A 20133-nucleotide genomic window follows, 5' to 3' on the forward strand; every position below is an offset into this window, starting at 1 on the left:
ATTGTTGGTGTATCTAAATCAACCCAACTTTTCCCTTTTTTTTGGTGTTATAGCTCTAGTTTGTGCATGATCTTGTGGCTAATTTCCTATATTTTTGTTTTTAATCCCAACAAGGTTTTTATCGAAACTCATTATGCACACTATCCTCAGTTTGTACGAATTTTGATTTGCTTAATGAATATCGTACCTTTGTTTCAAATCTTCACCCTAAGATAGGCTAAATTCTTTTAAATTTGTTTTTCCGTATATTCTCATATTTTTATAGCATCTTAACGTAATCGTACATTTTTATCCTTCACGGTCAGCCCGAAACCACAGAGCTGATGTCCTAACTTTTCTTGAAGGTCAGCTGACCTACACAAAAGGGTCGTCTTCTCCATTTTTTCTTTTGGGAAAAGATGCATAAATTATTAAAATTGGAATATATATATAAAATTAGAAAAATGGGACAATTTGTGAATACTTAAAAACTAATTAACTGAAGTGTTTAGGAAGGGGGAAACTTTTCTTTATTTTGTGCATTTTATTGCACTAAAGCAAAGAATAAAAGATCCCTTGATTATTAAATAATATTAAGTTTATAAAGCGGTTTGCAATTGATGAGAGCAGTATTTAGCTAATTAATTTCTTGCAAACAGAGTTTCATGATTGCCAAATCATCTTTGGCAGTTAAAAACTGGCTCTGTATATCTTCTAGCAGTCTAGCTTTGAGGGAATAATAACTCAGAAAACTTTATTATGTTCCGGTATATGACATGCACCAAAGAAATGAAATATTGGAACCCAGACTAGGATTGTTCAATGGCCACGTATTATTCATACAACGGTGCATGCTAAAAAATCTCTTGAAAATATCTCCATCAAACATTCATTATCTTTCCGAAGGGAAGGGCAGCAGAAAATGAAGATTATTGCTATAGTGATCTTCTTAGCAAAGCATATGAGGCTCTGAATAATATGATGAATATATAACAAAGTGCTTCACATAGATTGTGTCATTAATTCTCAAACCTAACAGACAATAAATTCTTGCACACGTTTATAAAATTGTGTAAATAACATCTCTAGCAGTAACCTATCTTCCGACTACCACATCAGAAAGTTCCCATGAGAGCAAAATTGTGTACATGCACTTGTCGAATGCAATAATGCATCCTAACCAGTAACCAACTAAAAAACCCTCAATTTTTTTCTAAAGAGGAGAAGAGCAAATTCTCAATCCTAAATTATATCTAAATTAAAGAGAGAATAAAGTAAGAGAATAATGAACAAAAGCATCTTCGTGTGCAAGGTGACCTTCCCTTGAGCTTTCTTTCTGCAGACTGCTTTTGCTTTTCTTTTAAGCTCACCACACTCCTTTAAACTCTCTCTTTAATCATCTTTATCTGTTTTGCTTTGCTTACATTAGCTTTGCGGCAGAAAGAAGAGAACTGCCCAAATAGTCCAACTGATGCACTTCAAGCAAAATTACAAGATTGCCCTGGTCATGCATGCTGGATTGTTCAAAACAACCAAGGTAGGGTGAAGGGTAATTTGGGCTGTTCATCAAGAAGTTTGACAATTTAAATAAAAAAAGCGGAGAATATAGGAAAGTGAAAGTTGCACTAAAATCACAATGTTTTGAAACTTTGGAGTCCAAAAGACCATCTTTGTCCTCACAAGTGGGGCATCTTTTTATCTCTTTCCGGAAATATAGAACAACTAATTAATCAACTCTATTTGTTTTCTTTACAGTTTTTTAGCAGCGGCATTATTTGGTCCAATACAAAATTTAAGCATACAAACGGTAAAGAGGATCGCTATTTAGACTCTTTCAAAAGCAAGTATAAACGAGAGTTATTAACCCATATAGTATTTGCCTAAATATTTAAGTTGCAGCTTGGGCTCATTATAGCACAATATGATAATAAAGAAGAAACATTACGATCGGATGTTAGTATGTCTTGCTTGAACTTGCTTTTAAGAGGTTTGGAATGGTGGTTTAGATAGTAAATACCTTCACTATCACACTTCCTCCATGCCATTGTCATTTTCAATCAATACTTTGATTATTCTTTATACAATCAAAGCTAACAGAATTCCTTTTTGGTTTACATGACAGGAATAAAAAAGGCAATTCCAAACTGGTAGTGGAGGTGGCAGATGCCCTAAAAGTTTGAAGACAAGAAAATGCAGGATTCTGACTTGCTTGTAGAAGATGACTCTTAATACCACAGAAGCAGTATCCAAGAGTACTGTACCTTAAGCATCTGTAAAGCCGGGAACAGCTCAAATTCGCAGTCGTGAATTTACTCTAAGACGAGAATCATTGGCTAGAACATACAAATCTAACAGAGAAGGTGAGGATTATCAAAAGAGAAACCCTTGGGATTCAAGGTTTTCTTGTGTGCTAAGGTGAGAGGAACCTGAAATCTATATCTGAAATAGAGCTAATTTTCTGCAGATATTTTTTACAATTATTACTGATGTGTAACTGTATATGTGTTTTTCAGGTACTAGAGAAGCATACAAAGTTGCACCAATGAAGTCACAAGCAGCACCTAACCAAGAGGACTACAAGTTGAAGGACACGAAGCCCCAGCTCGGGGAACGATGGCCACATGGAGGACTTCGAGGTGGAGGAGGGTGGATAAGCAGCGATAGAGCTACAAGCACTTACGATCTTGTTGAGCAGATGTTTTATCTATATGTAAGAGTTGCGAAAGCCAAAGATCTTCCGACAAACCCCGCGACGGGAAGCTGTGATCCATATGTACAAGTGAAGCTGGGAAATTACAAGGGCAAAACAAAGCACTTTGAGAAGAAGACAAACCCTGAATGGAAGGAAGTTTTTGCATTTGCAAAAGAGAAGATTCAGTCTTCGGTACTCGAAGTTTATGTCAAGGATAAAGGGGTGGTGGCAAGAGATGACTACATTGGGAAGGTGGTGTTTGACATGCATGAGGTGCCGACTAGAGTTCCACCAGATAGCCCTTTGGCACCTCAATGGTACAGATTAGAAGACCGGCGACGAGATACTAAGGTTAGAGGAGAGGTGATGCTTGCAGTTTGGATGGGTACACAGGCTGATGAAGCTTTCCCAGAAGCCTGGCACTCAGACGCTGCTTCAGTTCACGGAGAGGGAGTTTTCAGCATTCGCTCCAAGGTTTATGTCTCGCCGAAGCTGTGGTACCTCAGAGTTAATGTAATCGAAGCTCAGGATGTGGAGCCACATGATAGAAGCCAACCACCACAAGCTTTCGTCAAGGCTCATGTCGGAAATCAAACACTTAAAACAAAGGTATCTCCAACCAGGACGGCGAATCCCATGTGGAACGAAGACTTGGTCTTCGTAGCAGCTGAGCCTTTTGAAGAACAGCTTGTGCTTACAGTTGAAAATAAAGTGAGTGCTGCAAAAGATGAACACGTGGGAAAAATACACCTGCCGCTGACAATCTTTGAGAGGCGGTTGGATCACAGGCCAGTACATTCACGTTGGTTCAACCTTGAAAAATTTGGTTTTGGTGCTTTGGAGGGAGACAAAAGGCACGACCACAAGTTTTCGACCAGAGTCCATCTCAGAGTCTGTCTTGAGGGTGCTTATCATGTACTAGATGAATCAACCTTGTACATAAGCGACGTGAGGCCTACTGCCAGGCAGCTATGGAAGCATCCAATTGGGATTCTTGAAGTAGGGATCTTAAGCGCGCAAGGACTTCTTCCAATGAAGAACAAGGATGACAAAGCAACAACAGATGCCTACTGCGTAGCCAAGTACGGGCAGAAATGGGTGAGGACCAGAACAATCATCGAAAGCGACAGTCCCAAGTGGAATGAACAATATACATGGGAGGTCTACGACCCTTGCACGGTGATCACACTGGGAGTTTTCGACAACTGCCACCTCGGTGGAAATGAGAAACCAATTTCTGGCAGTGGAGCTAAAAATGACTCGAGAATTGGCAAGGTGAGAATTCGGCTATCAACCCTAGAAATGGATCGGATTTATACAAACTCTTATCCGCTTCTAGTCCTACAACCATCCGGATTGAAAAAAATGGGGGAGCTCCAATTAGCAGTAAGATTTACGTGCCTTTCACTAGCTAATATAATTTACCTCTACGGCCACCCCTTGCTGCCAAAAATGCATTATCTGCATCCGTTCACTGTAAATCAGTTGGATAGTTTGAGATATCAGGCAATGAACATTGTAGCCGTGAGACTTGGCAGAGCTGAACCACCACTAAGGAAAGAGGTTGTCGAGTACATGCTAGATGTAGACTCCCACATGTGGAGCATGAGAAGAAGTAAGGCTAACTTTTTTAGAATTGTCTCTCTATTCTCCGGCCTCATCTCCATGAGCAGGTGGCTTGGTGAAGTTCGTCATTGGAAAAACCCGATCACTACTGTTTTAGTCCATTTCCTGTTTTTCCTACTGATCTGCTACCCTGAATTGATTCTGTCAACTATCTTTCTCTACATGTTTCTCATCGGATTATGGAACTTTCGCTTCCGTCCAAGGCATCCGCCTCACATGGACACTAAACTTTCATGGGCAGAGGCAGTTCACCCGGATGAAATGGATGAAGAGTTTGACACCTTCCCTACGTCTAAGGCTCAAGATGTCGTGAGGATGAGGTATGACAGACTACGAAGTGTGGCGGGAAGAATTCAGACAGTGGTTGGAGACATTGCAACTCAGGGGGAGAGATTTCAGGCGGTCCTTAGCTGGAGAGACCCAAGAGCAAGCAGCCTGTTTGTATTTTTGTGTCTAATTGCCGCTGTGGTGCTCTACGTGACACCATTCAAGATGATTGCTCTGGCTGCCGGCATTGTTTGGCTAAGGCATCCTAGATTCCGAAGCAAGCTACCTTCGATTCCAAGCAATTTCTTCAGAAGATTGCCATCTCGCGCGGATAGCATGCTCTGAAATCACGAGGAGGTAGAGGAGGAAATACTATCTAACTAACATGGATCTTCTAGTATTTGCAAATTGATGGTTGTTCTGTTGAAAATGAAGTTTCTTGGAAGCAAGGCAATAAATTTTTATCCTGCACTGTTGTATTGCGGGTTTATGAATAATATGAACACGCAAATAGCGTAGTAAATTTGGTTGTGTTTGAGAACTTATGTACATTTATTCGGTTGAATCCCATCTCAATCTATCCTCGAGTCAAAGAATTGATGAGAAACAGGTGAGGAATTGATCCTTAAATTGTTAGCTTTTAGAGAGGAGGGAAATTGGTAAGAATCGGACGCTGCATTATGGTACATAGACATGATTGTTTTCCGCTACTGCAGTAAAGTACTATCTGCCTAGTGCACCTCTTAAAATACACATGTTATTGTTCATATTTTTTTAACCATTAGATCAATGTGAAAGGTGGTTATTAAAATTTAAAGCTAAGCTCAACCCGGTCAAAAAGACCCAGTCGGATAAATTGTGACCCATCTAACTCTCTCTGTTCTACGTAATACCGTTCAAGATGATTGCTGTGATTGCAGGCATTATTTGGCTGAGGCATCTTAGATTCCGAACCAAGGAACCCTTGGTACCAACCAATTTCTTCAGAAGACTGTCATCTTGTGCGGATAGCATGCTCTGAAAATCATACACTTCTTCAGACTTCCAGGTGGTCCCAGGACCACCCGGGTCCATAATTGGATCTGCCTCTGGTTATTCCTCATATTGCTAATTAGTTTTACAATGGAACCTCAACTTTCAACATTTTCTTATATTTGTCTTTTAATGTTTGTTCTGTTAAAGAGAAGTTTATTGGAAACAAGGCAACAAAATTTCATGTTGAACTGCTGTGTTGAGGATTTATGCATATTATGAACACGCAAACGTTCGGTTGTGTTTGAGAATTTGCGTACATAATGTGACGGTATATAAGCTAAGGGGTGAGGGAATTAATTATCATCTACGATATTTGAACTTAAGATCTATTTCAAAAGGAATAGAGCTACACCGTAGTACAGTATCGTCATTTCCAAGTCTGATAACATCAAACAGGATTCAATGCCTTAAAATGACATTTCAACATCTTTTCATGGCACAAAATGGGCAAAAATTTGTCAAAAGACTCAAAACTAGTAAGGGTGGAAGGACTAAAATTGGGAAGATGCCTATTTACAAGGTTGCTAGTAAGGGTTTTTTCACCACAAGTGACACATTGACATCTTAACTCCGCCGTAAGACATAAATTGACATTGAAACTTTAAAGCGATATCATCCATAACTTAACTAATCATTTCATTTTTTCCTGCAAAAACGTTTGAGGTGATTCTCACGTCACCCTTTCTAAAGATATTATATTGACATAAGTTCATTTGCAATTACGTTGTCCTTTTGGGTAAGCTTCAATGCCACTCAAATTTTGGAAGCACCCCTAAATTTTTAATATGAAGTATCGGTCTTCTTTAACACGAAATGGCTATTGAGGCCAACAAAGTATGCGATAGCAACATCAAACTGATAATTATGTAACGTTTTAGTAGTCAACAACCAAAATATTAGACTTTCAGCTAAATATTAGAAACCATGAATTTTATTTATCCAAATCTTATAATTTTTTGGAAAAGCTTCGTTTATGCTTGAGAGTGTAAATAATTTTTTGATTCGCCTGCAGTACTTTAATAGTAACAAACCGAAATGTCAAGTGTTGTAAAAAGTTTTTTCTTATAAGAATCAAGATTTTTAGATGCTCACGAGCGTAATAATATTTTACACTAACTTCAGTTAAAAACAGAAATAAAAGGCAACAGCAAACGGCCATTAAAAATTTTGGGCCAACAAATTCAAAAATCCCCACCTGCATATAACTAAACCGGCTTTGCTTTTGAATTGAAGTTAACGGCTATATACTAATACGCGGAGTCTCAAGTCCAAACCCGCCCTTTACTTCCTTGATTATCTACCTCTCATTCACTCTCCGATGTCAAATCTCCTCTCTCTCCCTCTCTCTCTCTCTCTCTCTCTCACATCAAATTTCAAGTTTCAAGCGATCGATCAATGGCGTTTCAGCGTTCCTCGTTCTCATTCCGAACATCGGACTTCTGGGTCTCTGTGAAGCTGCAGGGATTCCACGCCCCGCCGGACCCTAAGTCCCAATTCGTCGGCGAGCTTTCTCTCCGTCAGGACCAGATTCATCAAAAGCGCTTCCATACCCATGTTCTCGATGAATTCCCACTCGGTCCCGACCGGTACGCCACGCTTCGTTTTGCTGCCCGCCAACTCGTACACTCAGAATTGCACGCCCACTTACGCTCTCTCTCCTCTTCCCTCAGCCTCGATCCTTCCATCTACGAGGCGTTAGCACCCTATATCAAATCTATGGCCTTGAAACTTGCAAATCGTAATGGCTCGCTGGGATTCATCATGGTGGCTCAACTCGAAATCCTGTCTATTGATTATGTCGACGCCCTGTTCGATGATTTGTCTGACTCAATGGGTTTACTTGCAATTGGTAGTAGCAATGGAGGTTCGACCTCATCATCGTTCTCGTTAGATTTTGTGGTTGAGAAATTGGGGGCGGAGAGAATTTTGGAAAGGGGTGATGGCGACTTGGGTACTTGCAGTACATGTTTGGAGGAACTGTCGGACGGGAAAGGGAGTGAGCTCATTCGGATGCCGTGCTCTCACGTCTATCACCCATCTTGCATCCTTCGCTGGTTCAACATGGAGAAGAAGACGTGCCCCAACTGCCGATGTCAATTCCATGCCCAGTGAGTGACCCAGTTTTGCTGCCGCTTTGTCAAATCCAAGTTTGTGGTTATTAGTAGTGTAGTTACTCATCAATTCTTTAGTACTCATTGATTCCTTTTTGATAAGTTTCTTTATGTGTTCTCAACTTTGTAAATCCTTTGTACAACAAAAAATCGTAGAAATTTAAATAGATTTTCCGTCTGTGCTTACAATTTACATAGAGACCGGTTTTCATTTACTATTTATTTGTTACGATAGGTGTCTGTTTGTTTTAGCTTTATCTCTTCTCGTGTTTTCCTTGTGGAATTCTAGTCCGTCCTATTATACAATTTTTTTTTCTTGAGTAAAGATTTCATTTTTCCTTTGTTTTCAGAAAGAAGGGGAAACAGGTTTTTTGTTTTTCGTATAAAAACTGAAGAAGTAGAAACTGTGCACTTATAAAAAGGAGGAGGAATGCAATATACATGATTTAATCTTGATCGTTTGTCATGATATATTATTATATTGATATGTTTATGTATGAATACTCTTTTCGATTAAATATGTTAAACATTTTTGCCAACTTCTGATGGACTCCCAATGTGTTTTTAGGAGTACCATTTTAGTTGATTAATCTTATTCTCTAGTCGTATATGAATGTATTATTGCAATAGATCTTCACCCACTTTGAACACTGAGCTGGAACTAGCATTGCTAAATCAATTTCAATTGGTCTGACCAGCAAAAATTTGTACTCAGAGATCTTCCGGTAGAAAGAAAGCATGATACTATGGCTGGTTCTGGTTTTGAAAAAGCGGAGGACTGAAAGAAGACTTAATAAAGGTAAGGAAATTGTTACCTGATTTGTGGTCAAAGCAGCTTCTTGTAATTATTATTTTTTGTTTCATTTGTAGTTCTCTCCTGGAAATTTGATTCATAAAGAATAATTTTGTAAAGGTTCATTTCTTCCTGAAGCATAGAGAAGAACATCCTTCAGATGTTGGGTTTCGACTTACCTCATGGATCTTAGGTCTTTGTGTTCTAGCTGTGTTGTCATTATCATGACAGCAAAGATGGTCTTCCTTGTACAAGAACCCTCATTGATACTCGAACTTCTTCCGGTGAGGAAATTTCTAGTCTGCAGCGTTGGTTAGATGTCACTTCTTAAATGCCTTCAACCACACACGAATGTTGAACATATTTTGTATTCGGAAGATATCAACGCCATATGATTCCCCATCCAATATGGTGTTTTCCATGTTTTTTCGTATGTTTGTGGTGCTTTGATGCTATTACCAATTCACAAGTTCTCTTTGGCAGATTCTCAAAGAATTTCCTTTGCTGCTAAGCTATCGCCTATCAGTATTAGCTCTCCCCCAAGAGAAACCAACTTCTGCCAGCAGAACTAAAAATGACTCGAGAATTGGCAAGGTAAGAATCCGCTTATCAACCCTGGAAATGGATCGCTTTTGTTTCTTAAATGCAGATATGTGTAAAATACATTCAATAAAAAATCTGACCATCGTACAGTAATAGTACTAAGTGGTAATACTAAAACCAGCCCCCGAAAAGTGAACTACTAACCAAATTTCCTAAGTTAAGTAGGGGCCATCACATTTGTCTGACTTTTTAAAGGTTTCCGAGTGTTTGGGGGCATGATGCAGAGTAAGGCGAGTGTTTTTAAGCTATATTAAAATAAGATCTCTTATTTACAAGTGAAGAGAAATATCATTAGACTGTAATACAAAGTGGTAGGTAGTTATTATTAATTATATTGTTATCATCATGAGGATTGAACCCCTTTTATCCTTCATTTTGTGAAAATAAAAGTTAATTTATGTTGTTAGGGCCTTCCTCTTAAACCCCGCCTCTCAAGTCCGAAACCTGCAAAAGAGATGACACCATATCAATTGACCAACATCAATGTGTACAACATTGCGAGATCCAGACCTGAAATGGTATAATCATACCCAATTAGTGTGTTTGCCAAAGAGCCTGTGATGCCTACGTCAGAAAGTGTGAAGAGAAAAACTAAAAAGTCAGGAAGAGAGTTTCTAAATAATAGAATTCGTGATTATCAATTTCCTTATTTGACTTGGCTATTTATAGTGAAATTTTTTCCGTAAGTCGTCTGCTAGCAGGAGAAGGCAGGCCGACGAGCGTAGCAGTCTTCCTACTGGTGGAGAAATATTCCTTTTCAACAGATGCCTGGCAGAGAGCATCAAGAAGTCGTTCATTTGGTCTTGGACTCGGTAATGCAAGAGCTAATCGCTTATAAATTGGAGTCGGGAAGGAAAGTACTTGACCTTGTTTGATACTCGGTAAAGCATTCCTAAGTTGTATACGTTCTTGTCCGATTTCAGACTTTCATAGTTATCGTCCGTCGATTCTTTATTTGTTATGATCAATTCCGGTATCTGAAACTCTGTATATAGTTACTTTGCGATCATAATTTATTCACGATTGAAGTGGATTAAATTTGTTTTTGCGAAATAATACCTGTTTGTGTGCAAAGAAATCGAAGAAATTTTCCGATTTCAAATGATCCAGTGACAAATCAAAATGACCCAAACAATATCTTTGATATGCCGGTAACATGAAAATACAGAGTACGCGGATAATCTGAAAGAAACAAGTCGAAGAGCACAAAATGATCCTAAAAAGTAGTATATGAAATAATGGCCTAAAAGACAAGCTCATGAGGCTTCATGCCTGCCTTCAGAGAGAACCTCGCCGCTAAGTATGTCTTCAAGTCTGGGACAGCCTCAATGGACTTTATCAATGATGCATCCACACTCTTCTGTTCATCTTTCCTTCCTTGTGGGAGCATACTCTTTTCCTACAATTTGTTGTTTGGAAAAATATTAAGAGAACATAAAATTTTGCAACGGAATCAGGCACGGTGAACATTATTCTCCAACAGTTTACAAGTCGACAATCTGTATAATCTTATCCTTTCATCTCAGGGTATTCCGTTGCATGATAGAAATAATATGCAATATTAGAAGACCACGACTGCACTGCCACATTGAACTACTTTAAAGTCCATGAAGACAATAGCAATAATTGAAGAGAAGCATGAATTTGTTATGTAAATGAAGAAACAATAAATCCTACCTCCTTCTCGGCCTCAAAAAACTCTCCCTCGCCCTTCTTCTTCTTCTTTTCAACTTCCCTTGCAAAATATTTGTCATCAAACTTTTCTACATTCACCCCAGAAATGTCAACCTTGGTGGAAGTGCCAATCACATACGACTGATTAACGCGTCTCAAAGGAACACCATTAATTTTAAAGGGCCCTGCGATGGAATAAAATCAACACTCATGTTAGAAAGAAACTTAACAAGTTTCGTGAAGAAGCATGCAAAAACTGGAAATACACATTCAATCGTGTGGAATCACGATTGAATGATGCAAGGTGCAGAGATCACATTCTCGAGAAATACACATCTACATTAATCAGAGAAAGTAACCATGTAAATTAGGTATCAGATGACACTACGCAAATTGATACTCTTTCCCCCAATTCTCTCTTTCATGCATCAATCATCGTCCAAAAACAATTTTGCTGTGTGATACAGCTTCAGAAGAACAAATCTAACACCACATCACTCACAGTACAAACTACCCTATTTGAACATACCCCACTACAAAATATCCTGTTCAATGGGAGAGGAGCATTCTCCCAAGTGCATAAGCAGGGGGCGGTTTTGCAATATTTTACAACGAAGGCAACCATCTTTTCTGCACCAAATTTGGCCGAAATAGTATGGAGGTTATTACACATTTAGAAACCTCTATTGACTGGCATTCAAGGATTCAAATGTATCAAATGGTCCGAGTGAGTTTATCAAACTTGTTATTCAGAAAATGAAAAAAAAAAAGATATTACTTCTAACATAAAACAAAAAATAACAGTAAGAATACAACCATTCAGCTAAAACCGAAAAGAACTCGAAACATAAACACAACAGGAAGTGTTTGCATGTAAAACGGAAGTAAATCTCACCAGTAACAAGAAGCAACCCAGATGGAAGCTGCTTAAGAAAAACAACTCTCTTGCCCTTAAACCTCCCAGCCAATATAATCAACACCGTCCCTGGTGTAATACTAGCCCTGCATTCAATCAACCAAGTCACAAAAATAAAAATAAAAATTAAGCAATATATTAAACCCATTTTCTTTTCGTTTTTTAATTTAAAAATAAAAAAAAAATTTGAGAAAATGGAACCTGAGCTTGGTGGGTTTGGGCTTGCGTTTGTTGACGAGTGGCTTCTTGACATCGTCAGCGGGGTAGAACTTCGGGGGCTTCTCGGGTGCGGTCTCGGCCGCCGGCTTCGGGTCATGGCATGGGAAAACGCCGCCGTTTTTGGCCTTGATAGCCCAGAGACCACGCTTGTGGTACATTTTGGACCTCGAGAACTTACCGACCCCACGAACCAGATCTGGGTTTCGGGTCTTTCTAGGGTTTCTTGCTTTTGCCGCCATCGCGACTCTCGCAGTGTTTCTGTGTGAAACCTACGGCTTGCGATTTGAGAGAGAGAGAGGTGCGGGATGAAGTAAAACCCTAACGGCGGTTTAAACATTTAATTAAATTATTTTTTTCATTGGGCTCATCGGGGAAATGCGGGCTCTTTATCAATTTGGCAAGGCCCAAGCGTTGCCAACCTTTTGCCATCTGATTGGGTTCGACCGACTTATAGCATTTCTAAATGAGATGTTAAATTTAATACATAAAATTTGAATTTGACAGTCTATTTGACATTTTGACATCTTTTAAAATTTTTCTCTTCATCCGATATGTCAAATTAAATATTATTTTATTACACTAAAACACAATCCACATATCCACAATCATCAACCCAAAACAACGCTAAACCAATTCGGGCCAAAATCCGGTCTGAACCGGATCTCGATTGCTCTATTAAAGTAGCAGGCGATGACGACAAAGACAAAATCTGGTAAAGTAGCAGACGGTGATGACGAAGACAATCAAAACAACAACAAAAAAGGTGGTGATGATACGGCAAAGGCGAGTCGGCTCGGCAAGTTGAGCGAGTTGTGGGAATTGGGTGGCAAGTCGAACCGGGAGGGAAAAAGAGGAGGTGGTGGCGCGGCAGCGTCAAGGTAGCAGAATAGTGACGTGCGAGCTCGGCGAGCTTGTCGAAGAGGAAACGACGTCGTGGTAGATGACAGCTTGGGGAAAGAGTGAGAGGGTTAGGAGATAAAAATAATAATAAAAATTTTGAAGCTATTGTCAAATTTGACTACAGTACCTTGCTGAAAATCCATGTCATCGCCACGTAAGATTGACATATTGATTGGAGAATATTATTGTGGTTTTTTTTTTACTTATAGCTTATGTGGACATTTTGACATCTTCTCTGGAAATGCTCTTAGCATTTTCAATGAAAATATAAATTGTAAAAGTTAAATTATAATTGATGGACGATGCGGTAATTTCAAGTTTTAGAGCTTTGGGAGTATTTTTGCTCACCATTATTTAGTGTGGTGTATGCTTACTACCTTATTTATCACTGTTAGATGAGTTTGAATTTCAAGATTCGTGTTATGGATATGCACAAATCTTAAAATTTAAAATCATCTAACGATGATAAATAGAATGGTGAACATACACAACACTAAAGGATGGTGAGAAAAAATGCACTCATTTAAAAGAGAGGTCAAAACTGCCACATAGACATTCAATAGTATAAAATGGCAAGAAACTTTCTCCAACTAAGCATTCAGTTTCTTATGTAAAGTTGGGTCATTTGAAGGAAAAGCCTTCTAGCATCAAATTTGACAACTAATGTCAATTGATTTAATTTTTTAATTTTTTTATTGGGGTGATACAATTCATAATAAATGTTGTATGTTTCAAATATTTGATTGTTTGGACCACAAAGAGATGGAAAAAAATTATAGGACATTTTTATTTAACTTATCGAGTGTAGCAAAAAATTGTATATAAACGTGAAATTGCGACAAAAGTCATCAAATATCATTTTGATGTTTTACATTTGACATCTTCTTGGACATGCTTTATGTCAAATTTAGTAATTAAATTGTCAAATATACATTTTTTATTCGTATAGAGCTTTAAAAGAGTGTATTTATTTAAAAATTGTTAAAATAAAATTTTTATTGGCTGAAATGCTAGTGGAACAAGGGAGTTACTATTAAACGAATCAAAAAAATAAAATTGATGTTGCCCTTTTATTGATGTCAAATTTGACTCTTAATCACAAAGGCTTCAAATTCAATCAGCAAATAACATTTCAGTTAGAAACTTTGAAGGATTTTTTATGTCCAATATACACTTAGAATTTGACATCCCCTTTAAAGATACTTTTAAATTCAAATATTAGGACGACCATATGTAATTTTTTTCTCTCTCAAATATTTTTCTTCAGTCATTTAATAGAAGTATTACGTCTTGAAAAGTGCGAGTAAACTGATGGTGGTTCATGCCCACGTTTTGGCATCTGAGAAGACTAACAGACAGACTTGACTATCGCGGATTAAAATGTATACAATTCGAGGGTCTGCCAAATAGAAAACTTCGAAGGAGCAAGGCTAGGACGTTGAACATAACTCTTGTACCTATCAATCGGTTACTTACCATTTCTAACACAATATGTTTTAAAATGTGATATATGTGGAAGACGCATTTGAAGTAATTCTTAGCATTTATGTCATTTTCTAGGGTCATAAGTAGAAGAATTAGGACCATGAGCCCGTCAAATAATTTTGCAAAAATGATAACCAACCGAAAAGAGACGCTTGAATATTTGAATGGATAATGCACTCCAACTGGATTTTATCAATAAATAGATCAAGTCGATAACAAATTCATACAAGAATACATGGCAATATATTAGAATGTACTATTACCTCTAGCAGAATTTGCATCCATAAATTGTTGCTTTTATTGAAAATTCTAAAAAATACTCAACGCGTGCTTTAAAATCTAAGTGAAGAACGCTCATTTCATCCAAAATCTTCCTTCCACCTATTGTTTTTATTTTCTTTTTTTGAGTTTTCTTTGAACAACAAAAGTGGATACGCCAAAAAGGAGGAAGACCAACAACGATCAATCCTCAAAGATCGAACGCAACAGCAGCCATGGCACATTGTTGTGACATAGCAATACTAGGACTTGCGTGACCTAGCTAGAGCTCGACCCACCAGGCAACAACGCACCACAAACCCACCAGGCCGCGATGCACCAAGTATAGGCTTGCGCCAACCCCAGGACCAACGACCTAAGCTTTGGCACAGCACGAATCGCGACCTGCTTACTACATCCACACGCCCAGTGAACGAGTTTGTTTGGGCCCTCTTAGTTCCACCCCCTTCTAATGGATTGTGTCATGTTATGTTATGCCTTATTTAAATGGGTTGTGTCCATTCCGGTGCTTATGTCAGACAATTCTTTTGACACTTAAGGATGGAAAGAATCAATTAGTACCAAACACGTCATTCACGAGATTTAATCTTAAAAACTTTTCACTTATAAGTAAAAAGTAATATCAATAGACCATAGGGCATTCAATGTGTGGTGTTAAGGCTTCCTAGTTGGCATAATTTTGCATTTCGAACTATGCTTCACAACATTCCAACATTTGTGCTTTGTGAATGATTTGTTGTTGTTATGAAGATTGAACCACATTTGTGCTTGTAGTTGTTGAAAAAATAATTGTGAGACAAAATAATTGTAATTGTTGAAAAAAAAAAAAAAAAACCTAAAGGTCCAAATAATAACATGTTAATTACATTTGAAATTTATGAAGATTTTTGTATTTCAACTCTTGCCTTGAATCTTCTCGACAAATTTTGTATGAATCTTCTTCCACATTTGTTGCACCATCTTCTCATTTTCTATGATAGGGTCATGGGTATCATGCAGCCAACCCTTAAGCAAAGCAATGTCTTCCATTGACCAAATTGGCTTTTGACTCTGTTTTTTGGGAAAAAAAAATTGGAAAGTGGAAAATAAATATACAAGATTGGAGTAAAAAAGAAAAAATGTGTAACGTGTCTCAACAGTAACATTGTCAATTTTTTTTTCCATTGGAAATTCAACGGCTAATAGCAAGCCACATCAACGAGCCGTTGGGGCTTTGCTGTTAGTCAATTGCAGCGAGGCCCACCCCTACAGCTGTTGTCGGTCTTTCGTCGTTTTGGCACGTGTTATACATGATAGGGATTTTTACCACCTACAAAAGTAGGGATACAAACACTTAAAAATAATTGCAAGAGAACAAGGTAGTTGTAGTATAAACGGCTCAAGCAAGGTTGTTTCCGCAAGGATTGAATGAATAATATGTATTTATACTAATTCTTTGCTAATTATTTGAAAACAAAGATTGGAAAAATACAAATGAATTTAATAAAAGTAATTTAGGAAAAACAACTAGTAACCAATTAAGAATAAATCAAATAAAAAAGAAAGGGTAAATTACACTTTCATACCTCAGGTTTGGGGTCTATTTCAATTCCTTACAACATCTTCAAAACATTTCAATTTCATACCTTAAATACTATTTTATTTTAAAATAATATATTCGTTACATTTTCCATCCATTGATCTGTTAAGTGCTGACGTGGTTGCCACATTTGTGCTAGGTGGTTGCCAAATATGTGTCACATGGCAAAAAGAATACTTTTTTTTTAACCTGGAAAAAAAAAAAAAAAACTTGAAAACGCAAAAACCCACCCCACCCCTCTTCTCCCTCCCAAGCCTCCCAACCACCTCCCTCTCCTCCACTCTCTTCACTTCCCCTCCCATCCCACCCCACCCTTAGCAAACCTAACTCCATTCAAACCACCACCAACCAAGCACCAAAAAAATTTAAAATTTGAATACGTACCTCGTTGCCTGAGCCGACCGACGAACCAACGAGCCCACTCGGCGATGCGTCGGGGAGCACTAGGTCCGGGTTTTTTGGGGGGGAGAGGGGGAAAGGTTTAGATCTAGGTATGTTTTGCCGGGGGGGGGGGGGGGGAGGGGTGGAGGTTGGATGTTTCTTGGTTTGCTTCTGGCGGGGGTTGGGGAAGGGAAGGTTTCTGGGTTTGTTGGGGGGTATGTGGGTTTGTATGCAGGGGTGGGGGTGGGGGGTGTAGGGATCATTGCTTCACTTTCTTTTCTTTTTGTTTTTTTTTTAAATCAAGTTTTTTTTTTCTCCAGGTTTTTAAAAAAAAAAAAATTATTCTTTTTACCACGTGGCACACATTTGGCAACCACGTGGTATAAATGTGGCAGTCACGTCAACACTTAACGGATCAATGGATGGAAAATGTAATGGATGTATTATTTTGAAATAAAATAGTACTTAAGGTATGAAATTGAAATGTTTTGAAGATGTTGTAAGGAATTGAAATAGACCTCAAACCTGAGATGATAAAGTGTAATTTACCCAAAAGAAAAGGTTTTGAGAAATAAATTTGGAAAAGCACTAGGGTTCTGCCGTCCCTTTAACAATATTATGTAGTTTTACTAATTACTTATGAATTACACATGCAACTTTGAAGGTTAGGTTTTCCTAATGCATATTCTACTCGTGGTATTCAAGCTAGAATGTATATCAAACATGCAATATGTCCGTGATATTCAGATCAAATATAAACATGCATGAATCATTATGCTTTGTGAAAACCTTTTAAAAAACCATGCAACCCCTAAGACGTGATATTCACCCTAGGTGAAATAAAAACTATCAACCACAAGAAGCAATACTCAATCCCTCGTTGGTATTCCGACCAAACTGCATCGGATAACTTATCTAAACATCATAATGGTAACTAAGCATTAAGATATATAGACAGTTTAAAGCACAATGATTAATAATTCAAAGCATGCATGCATAATATCATAAGCAATTAAATAAAAACTACATATTCATGCTCATGCTCAAGGCATCACCCTAGCAAAATAAAATTAGTTACGAATAACCATAAAACAAAAGGAATCTTATTAAAATAGAAAAATGATAAAAAAACACCTTGAAAATAAACTTCAAAAACTCTCTAGAGTAGTGCGTGAGTTGCCCCCTAGGGCTAGCCCAAAAAGGCTTATTTATACTACTCTAAATAAAATCCTCCTGATAAAAGGTTTTAGAATAAAAGGAAAACTAATGAAAATGACTTGAAAACTTTAAGTTCTAACGATAAGGACAAAATAAATAGTAAAATGAATAGTACTAGAATTGACTTTTTACTGTAAAAATATGGGTTTTCATTGAAGTGAACAGTACCATGAGTTTTTCGTTAAAGTTCCCTAGAATAAAACTAGGAAACCTAATAAATTGAAATAAAATAAGAAACATAATCCTAAATTAACTCGATAAATTCGCCCAAAAATTTGCATAGCCATGTTTTGGACCCAAATCAGCTCCAAAACTGGTCCAAAATAGCTGGATTTAAATCTTAGACCATTTTGAACACTTCTCCATAGGGCCACAAACCCATCAGAGGTCATCTTAGGCTCCAAAAATGCAGTTTAAGCCCATAAACGTCATTTTCCAATAACGCGCACTGCTCATTTATTAAATAGCCAGAAAATAACTGTATAGTAGAAAAATCCCAAATTTTGACACAAACAAGCCAAGAGACATACGAACATCCTACAATTTGAATCACTCTAAAATTCGTCTGTTTGGTCACGTTTTTCTCCAGATGAAATCGAATATCCTATATTGAGAATATAAAGTAAATTATTAAGATTCTACTAAAATAATTACCAAATTATACTAAGAATAGAAGAAGAAGAAAAAAAAAAAAAGAGTAGCTAGCCCCAACTTGCCCGCTGGCACAAGGCCGAGCTTATCTTGCTCATGCTTTTGAATGGGCAGTGGCCACCACTTGCCCTTATCAATTTAAATAGGTGAAGATGGATTTTTGGGTTGGAGGACATTTTTTTGGGTCCTTGCTCTTGCTTTCTACCAACCGGTGAATATGCTCTCACTAGAATACAACAGCTCATCTATCACGACAATTTTACCACGGACTTTATGTGCGTGTGATAAAAAGTGAATATTTATCACACGCTTAATGAGCACGTTGTAGATAATAATATTTTACAACGAGCAAATAGTGACCCGTTATAATAAAATAATCTAATACCCCGAACTTAATCAATATATTTTTAAAATATTAAACCACCACGGGCCTTCAACGTGGTACATAGTTCGTAACCACTCTGGATTTTTTTTATCTACCACGATCATTATTACACACATTATTAAAAAAAATTAAGAAAGCGGGATTACAAATTTCCCAAAATTTGAAATCTACGAAACTTACTAATATTCCTGCTCTTCTCAAAATTTAAGTAAAATCCTTATCAATTCCTATTTCTTGTGGCTTCCTCTTTATTCTCTAGGCAGACTCCCACCTACCATTGGCGACTTGAAAACTCCCCACCAGTTCTTAGCCATCTACAGGTTTTTGCTATTCACCCTTTCTCTCTCATTTACCCCTTGTTCTTTCTTCCCTTTCGTTCTTGTTCTGGGAAGATTCCTTTTCTCTTTCTCTTTCTCTTTCTAACTTCTGATTTTCATTTTTTTCTTGAGAAAACTGCAATAATGGTGAGCTTCTCAGCCCTCTGAGTTTTTACTTAACAATCTTCGTCAATCTGCTAGTATCGCTCTAAATCTCCCTGCTAGTGCCTAAACCATTGGCTTCATCACAACTCTTCATGTGTTTGGCAAGCTGTACCCCCACTGATCTAGTGGCGGAACTTGAGGTCTGGGTCCTGGTTCAGATCGGGTTCGGATTCGGAGCTTAATTGATAATTCAATGATACAAATGCTTTGTTTTCGCTATGCTATGTAAATTATCTCAGGGTTGATATTATTAGGGTTTCAATTTTGTTTAAAGTTTGAATATTGGATTGTGTTTGGATCAAAATCGCGTAATAAATATTTAACCTTTCGTTATTTTGCTTTCTGAATTTTGATATGGTATTGAATGATTGAGAATTTGATGATCCAAAAGTTTTGAATTTGTTAAAATTTTAGAGATTAAAAGGAAAGCAGAATTGTGTAAACTTGGGAGATTCATAGTTACATAATAAACTAAGCAGACGTTTGCTAATAAGAATTAGAATTGAAAAAAGGGCATCCAAAGAAAAATGGATTAAAGCTTTTAGAAAATAAATAGGATTGGCTTTGCAATACATTGGCTACTGATGTATGTTCAGAAAAACTTGCCCTTGATCCATTTTGGGGTGAAATCTTGACAAATGCAAAGATAAGAATTGATGAATGATCAACAAAATGTGAAGAGCTTGATTGTAGCCAACATAACAAAGCTTCTTTCCTGCCCATGATTGGGACTTTGATTAGAAGGTATTATTTAGAGGGTTTCATAAGGTTGTTACAGAATGAATGCCTATTTCTGTTAATATCTGTATTAGAAGGAATGCATAAGTTTGAACTGGGGCTGAGTTTATCCACAGGGTT

At 37.6% G+C, this 20133-nt stretch overlaps 3 protein-coding genes across 10 annotated transcripts; 2 read left to right on the plus strand and 1 right to left on the minus strand.

Annotated features, from left to right (window-relative positions):
• Positions 1–2119: 2119 nt before the first annotated feature.
• Positions 2120–5184, plus strand: LOC103959248 (FT-interacting protein 1-like). The gene is made up of 2 exons (XM_048570469.1): positions 2120–2394; positions 2493–5184. The coding sequence occupies exon 2, from the start codon at positions 2522–2524 to the stop codon at positions 4907–4909; it is 2388 nt and encodes a 795-aa protein (XP_048426426.1). The 5' UTR covers positions 2120–2394; positions 2493–2521; the 3' UTR covers positions 4910–5184.
• Positions 5185–6838: 1654 nt separating this feature from the next.
• On the plus strand, positions 6839–10146 carry LOC103959620. Of its 8 annotated transcripts, none has more exons than XM_048570589.1 (5): positions 6841–7707; positions 8426–8509; positions 8624–8787; positions 8987–9097; positions 9514–10146. In XM_048570589.1, exons 1-2 carry the CDS (start codon positions 6995–6997, stop codon positions 8490–8492), a joined length of 780 nt encoding a protein of 259 aa, XP_048426546.1. In that variant the 5' UTR covers positions 6841–6994; the 3' UTR covers positions 8493–8509; positions 8624–8787; positions 8987–9097; positions 9514–10146. The 8 variants fall into 8 exon arrangements, with proteins under 8 accessions (XP_048426553.1, XP_048426552.1, XP_048426547.1 ...); XM_048570591.1 differs by having other exon boundaries at positions 9794–10146; XM_048570594.1 differs by having other exon boundaries at positions 9805–10146.
• An 83-nt stretch (positions 10147–10229) lies between these two features.
• Positions 10230–12223, minus strand: LOC103959238 (60S ribosomal protein L6). The gene is made up of 4 exons (XM_009371591.3): positions 11898–12223; positions 11676–11782; positions 10784–10965; positions 10230–10505 (listed from the first exon to the last, which is right to left on the minus strand). Exons 1-4 carry the CDS (start codon positions 12152–12154, stop codon positions 10350–10352), a joined length of 702 nt encoding a protein of 233 aa, XP_009369866.2. The 5' UTR covers positions 12155–12223; the 3' UTR covers positions 10230–10349.
• Between the last annotated feature and the right edge of the window lie 7910 nt (positions 12224–20133).

Source organism: the organism of the source record quoted next, unplaced genomic scaffold (assembly GCF_019419815.1).
Source record: "Pyrus x bretschneideri cultivar Hongxiangsu unplaced genomic scaffold, Pyrus_bretschneideri_v1 Contig53, whole genome shotgun sequence".
NCBI classification, from domain to species: Eukaryota; Viridiplantae; Streptophyta; class Magnoliopsida; order Rosales; family Rosaceae; genus Pyrus; species Pyrus x bretschneideri.

Coding starts and splice junctions, on each gene's coding strand:
- LOC103959620 (XM_048570590.1), top strand. CDS start 6,995: ATGGCGTTTCAGCGTTCCTCGTTCTCATTCCGAACATCGGACTTCTGG. Junction 7,708..8,425: donor CGATGTCAATTCCATGCCCA/GTGAGTGACCCA, acceptor ATTTGTACTCAG/AGATCTTCCGGTAGAAAGAA.
- LOC103959248 (XM_048570469.1), top strand. CDS start 2,522: ATGAAGTCACAAGCAGCACCTAACCAAGAGGACTACAAGTTGAAGGAC.
- LOC103959238 (XM_009371591.3), bottom strand. CDS start 12,154: ATGGCGGCAAAAGCAAGAAACCCTAGAAAGACCCGAAACCCAGATCTG. Junction 11,783..11,897: donor CCCAAACCCACCAAGCTCAG/GTTCCATTTTCT, acceptor GATTGAATGCAG/GGCTAGTATTACACCAGGGA. Junction 10,506..10,783: donor TTTTTGAGGCCGAGAAGGAG/GTAGGATTTATT, acceptor AACAAATTGTAG/GAAAAGAGTATGCTCCCACA.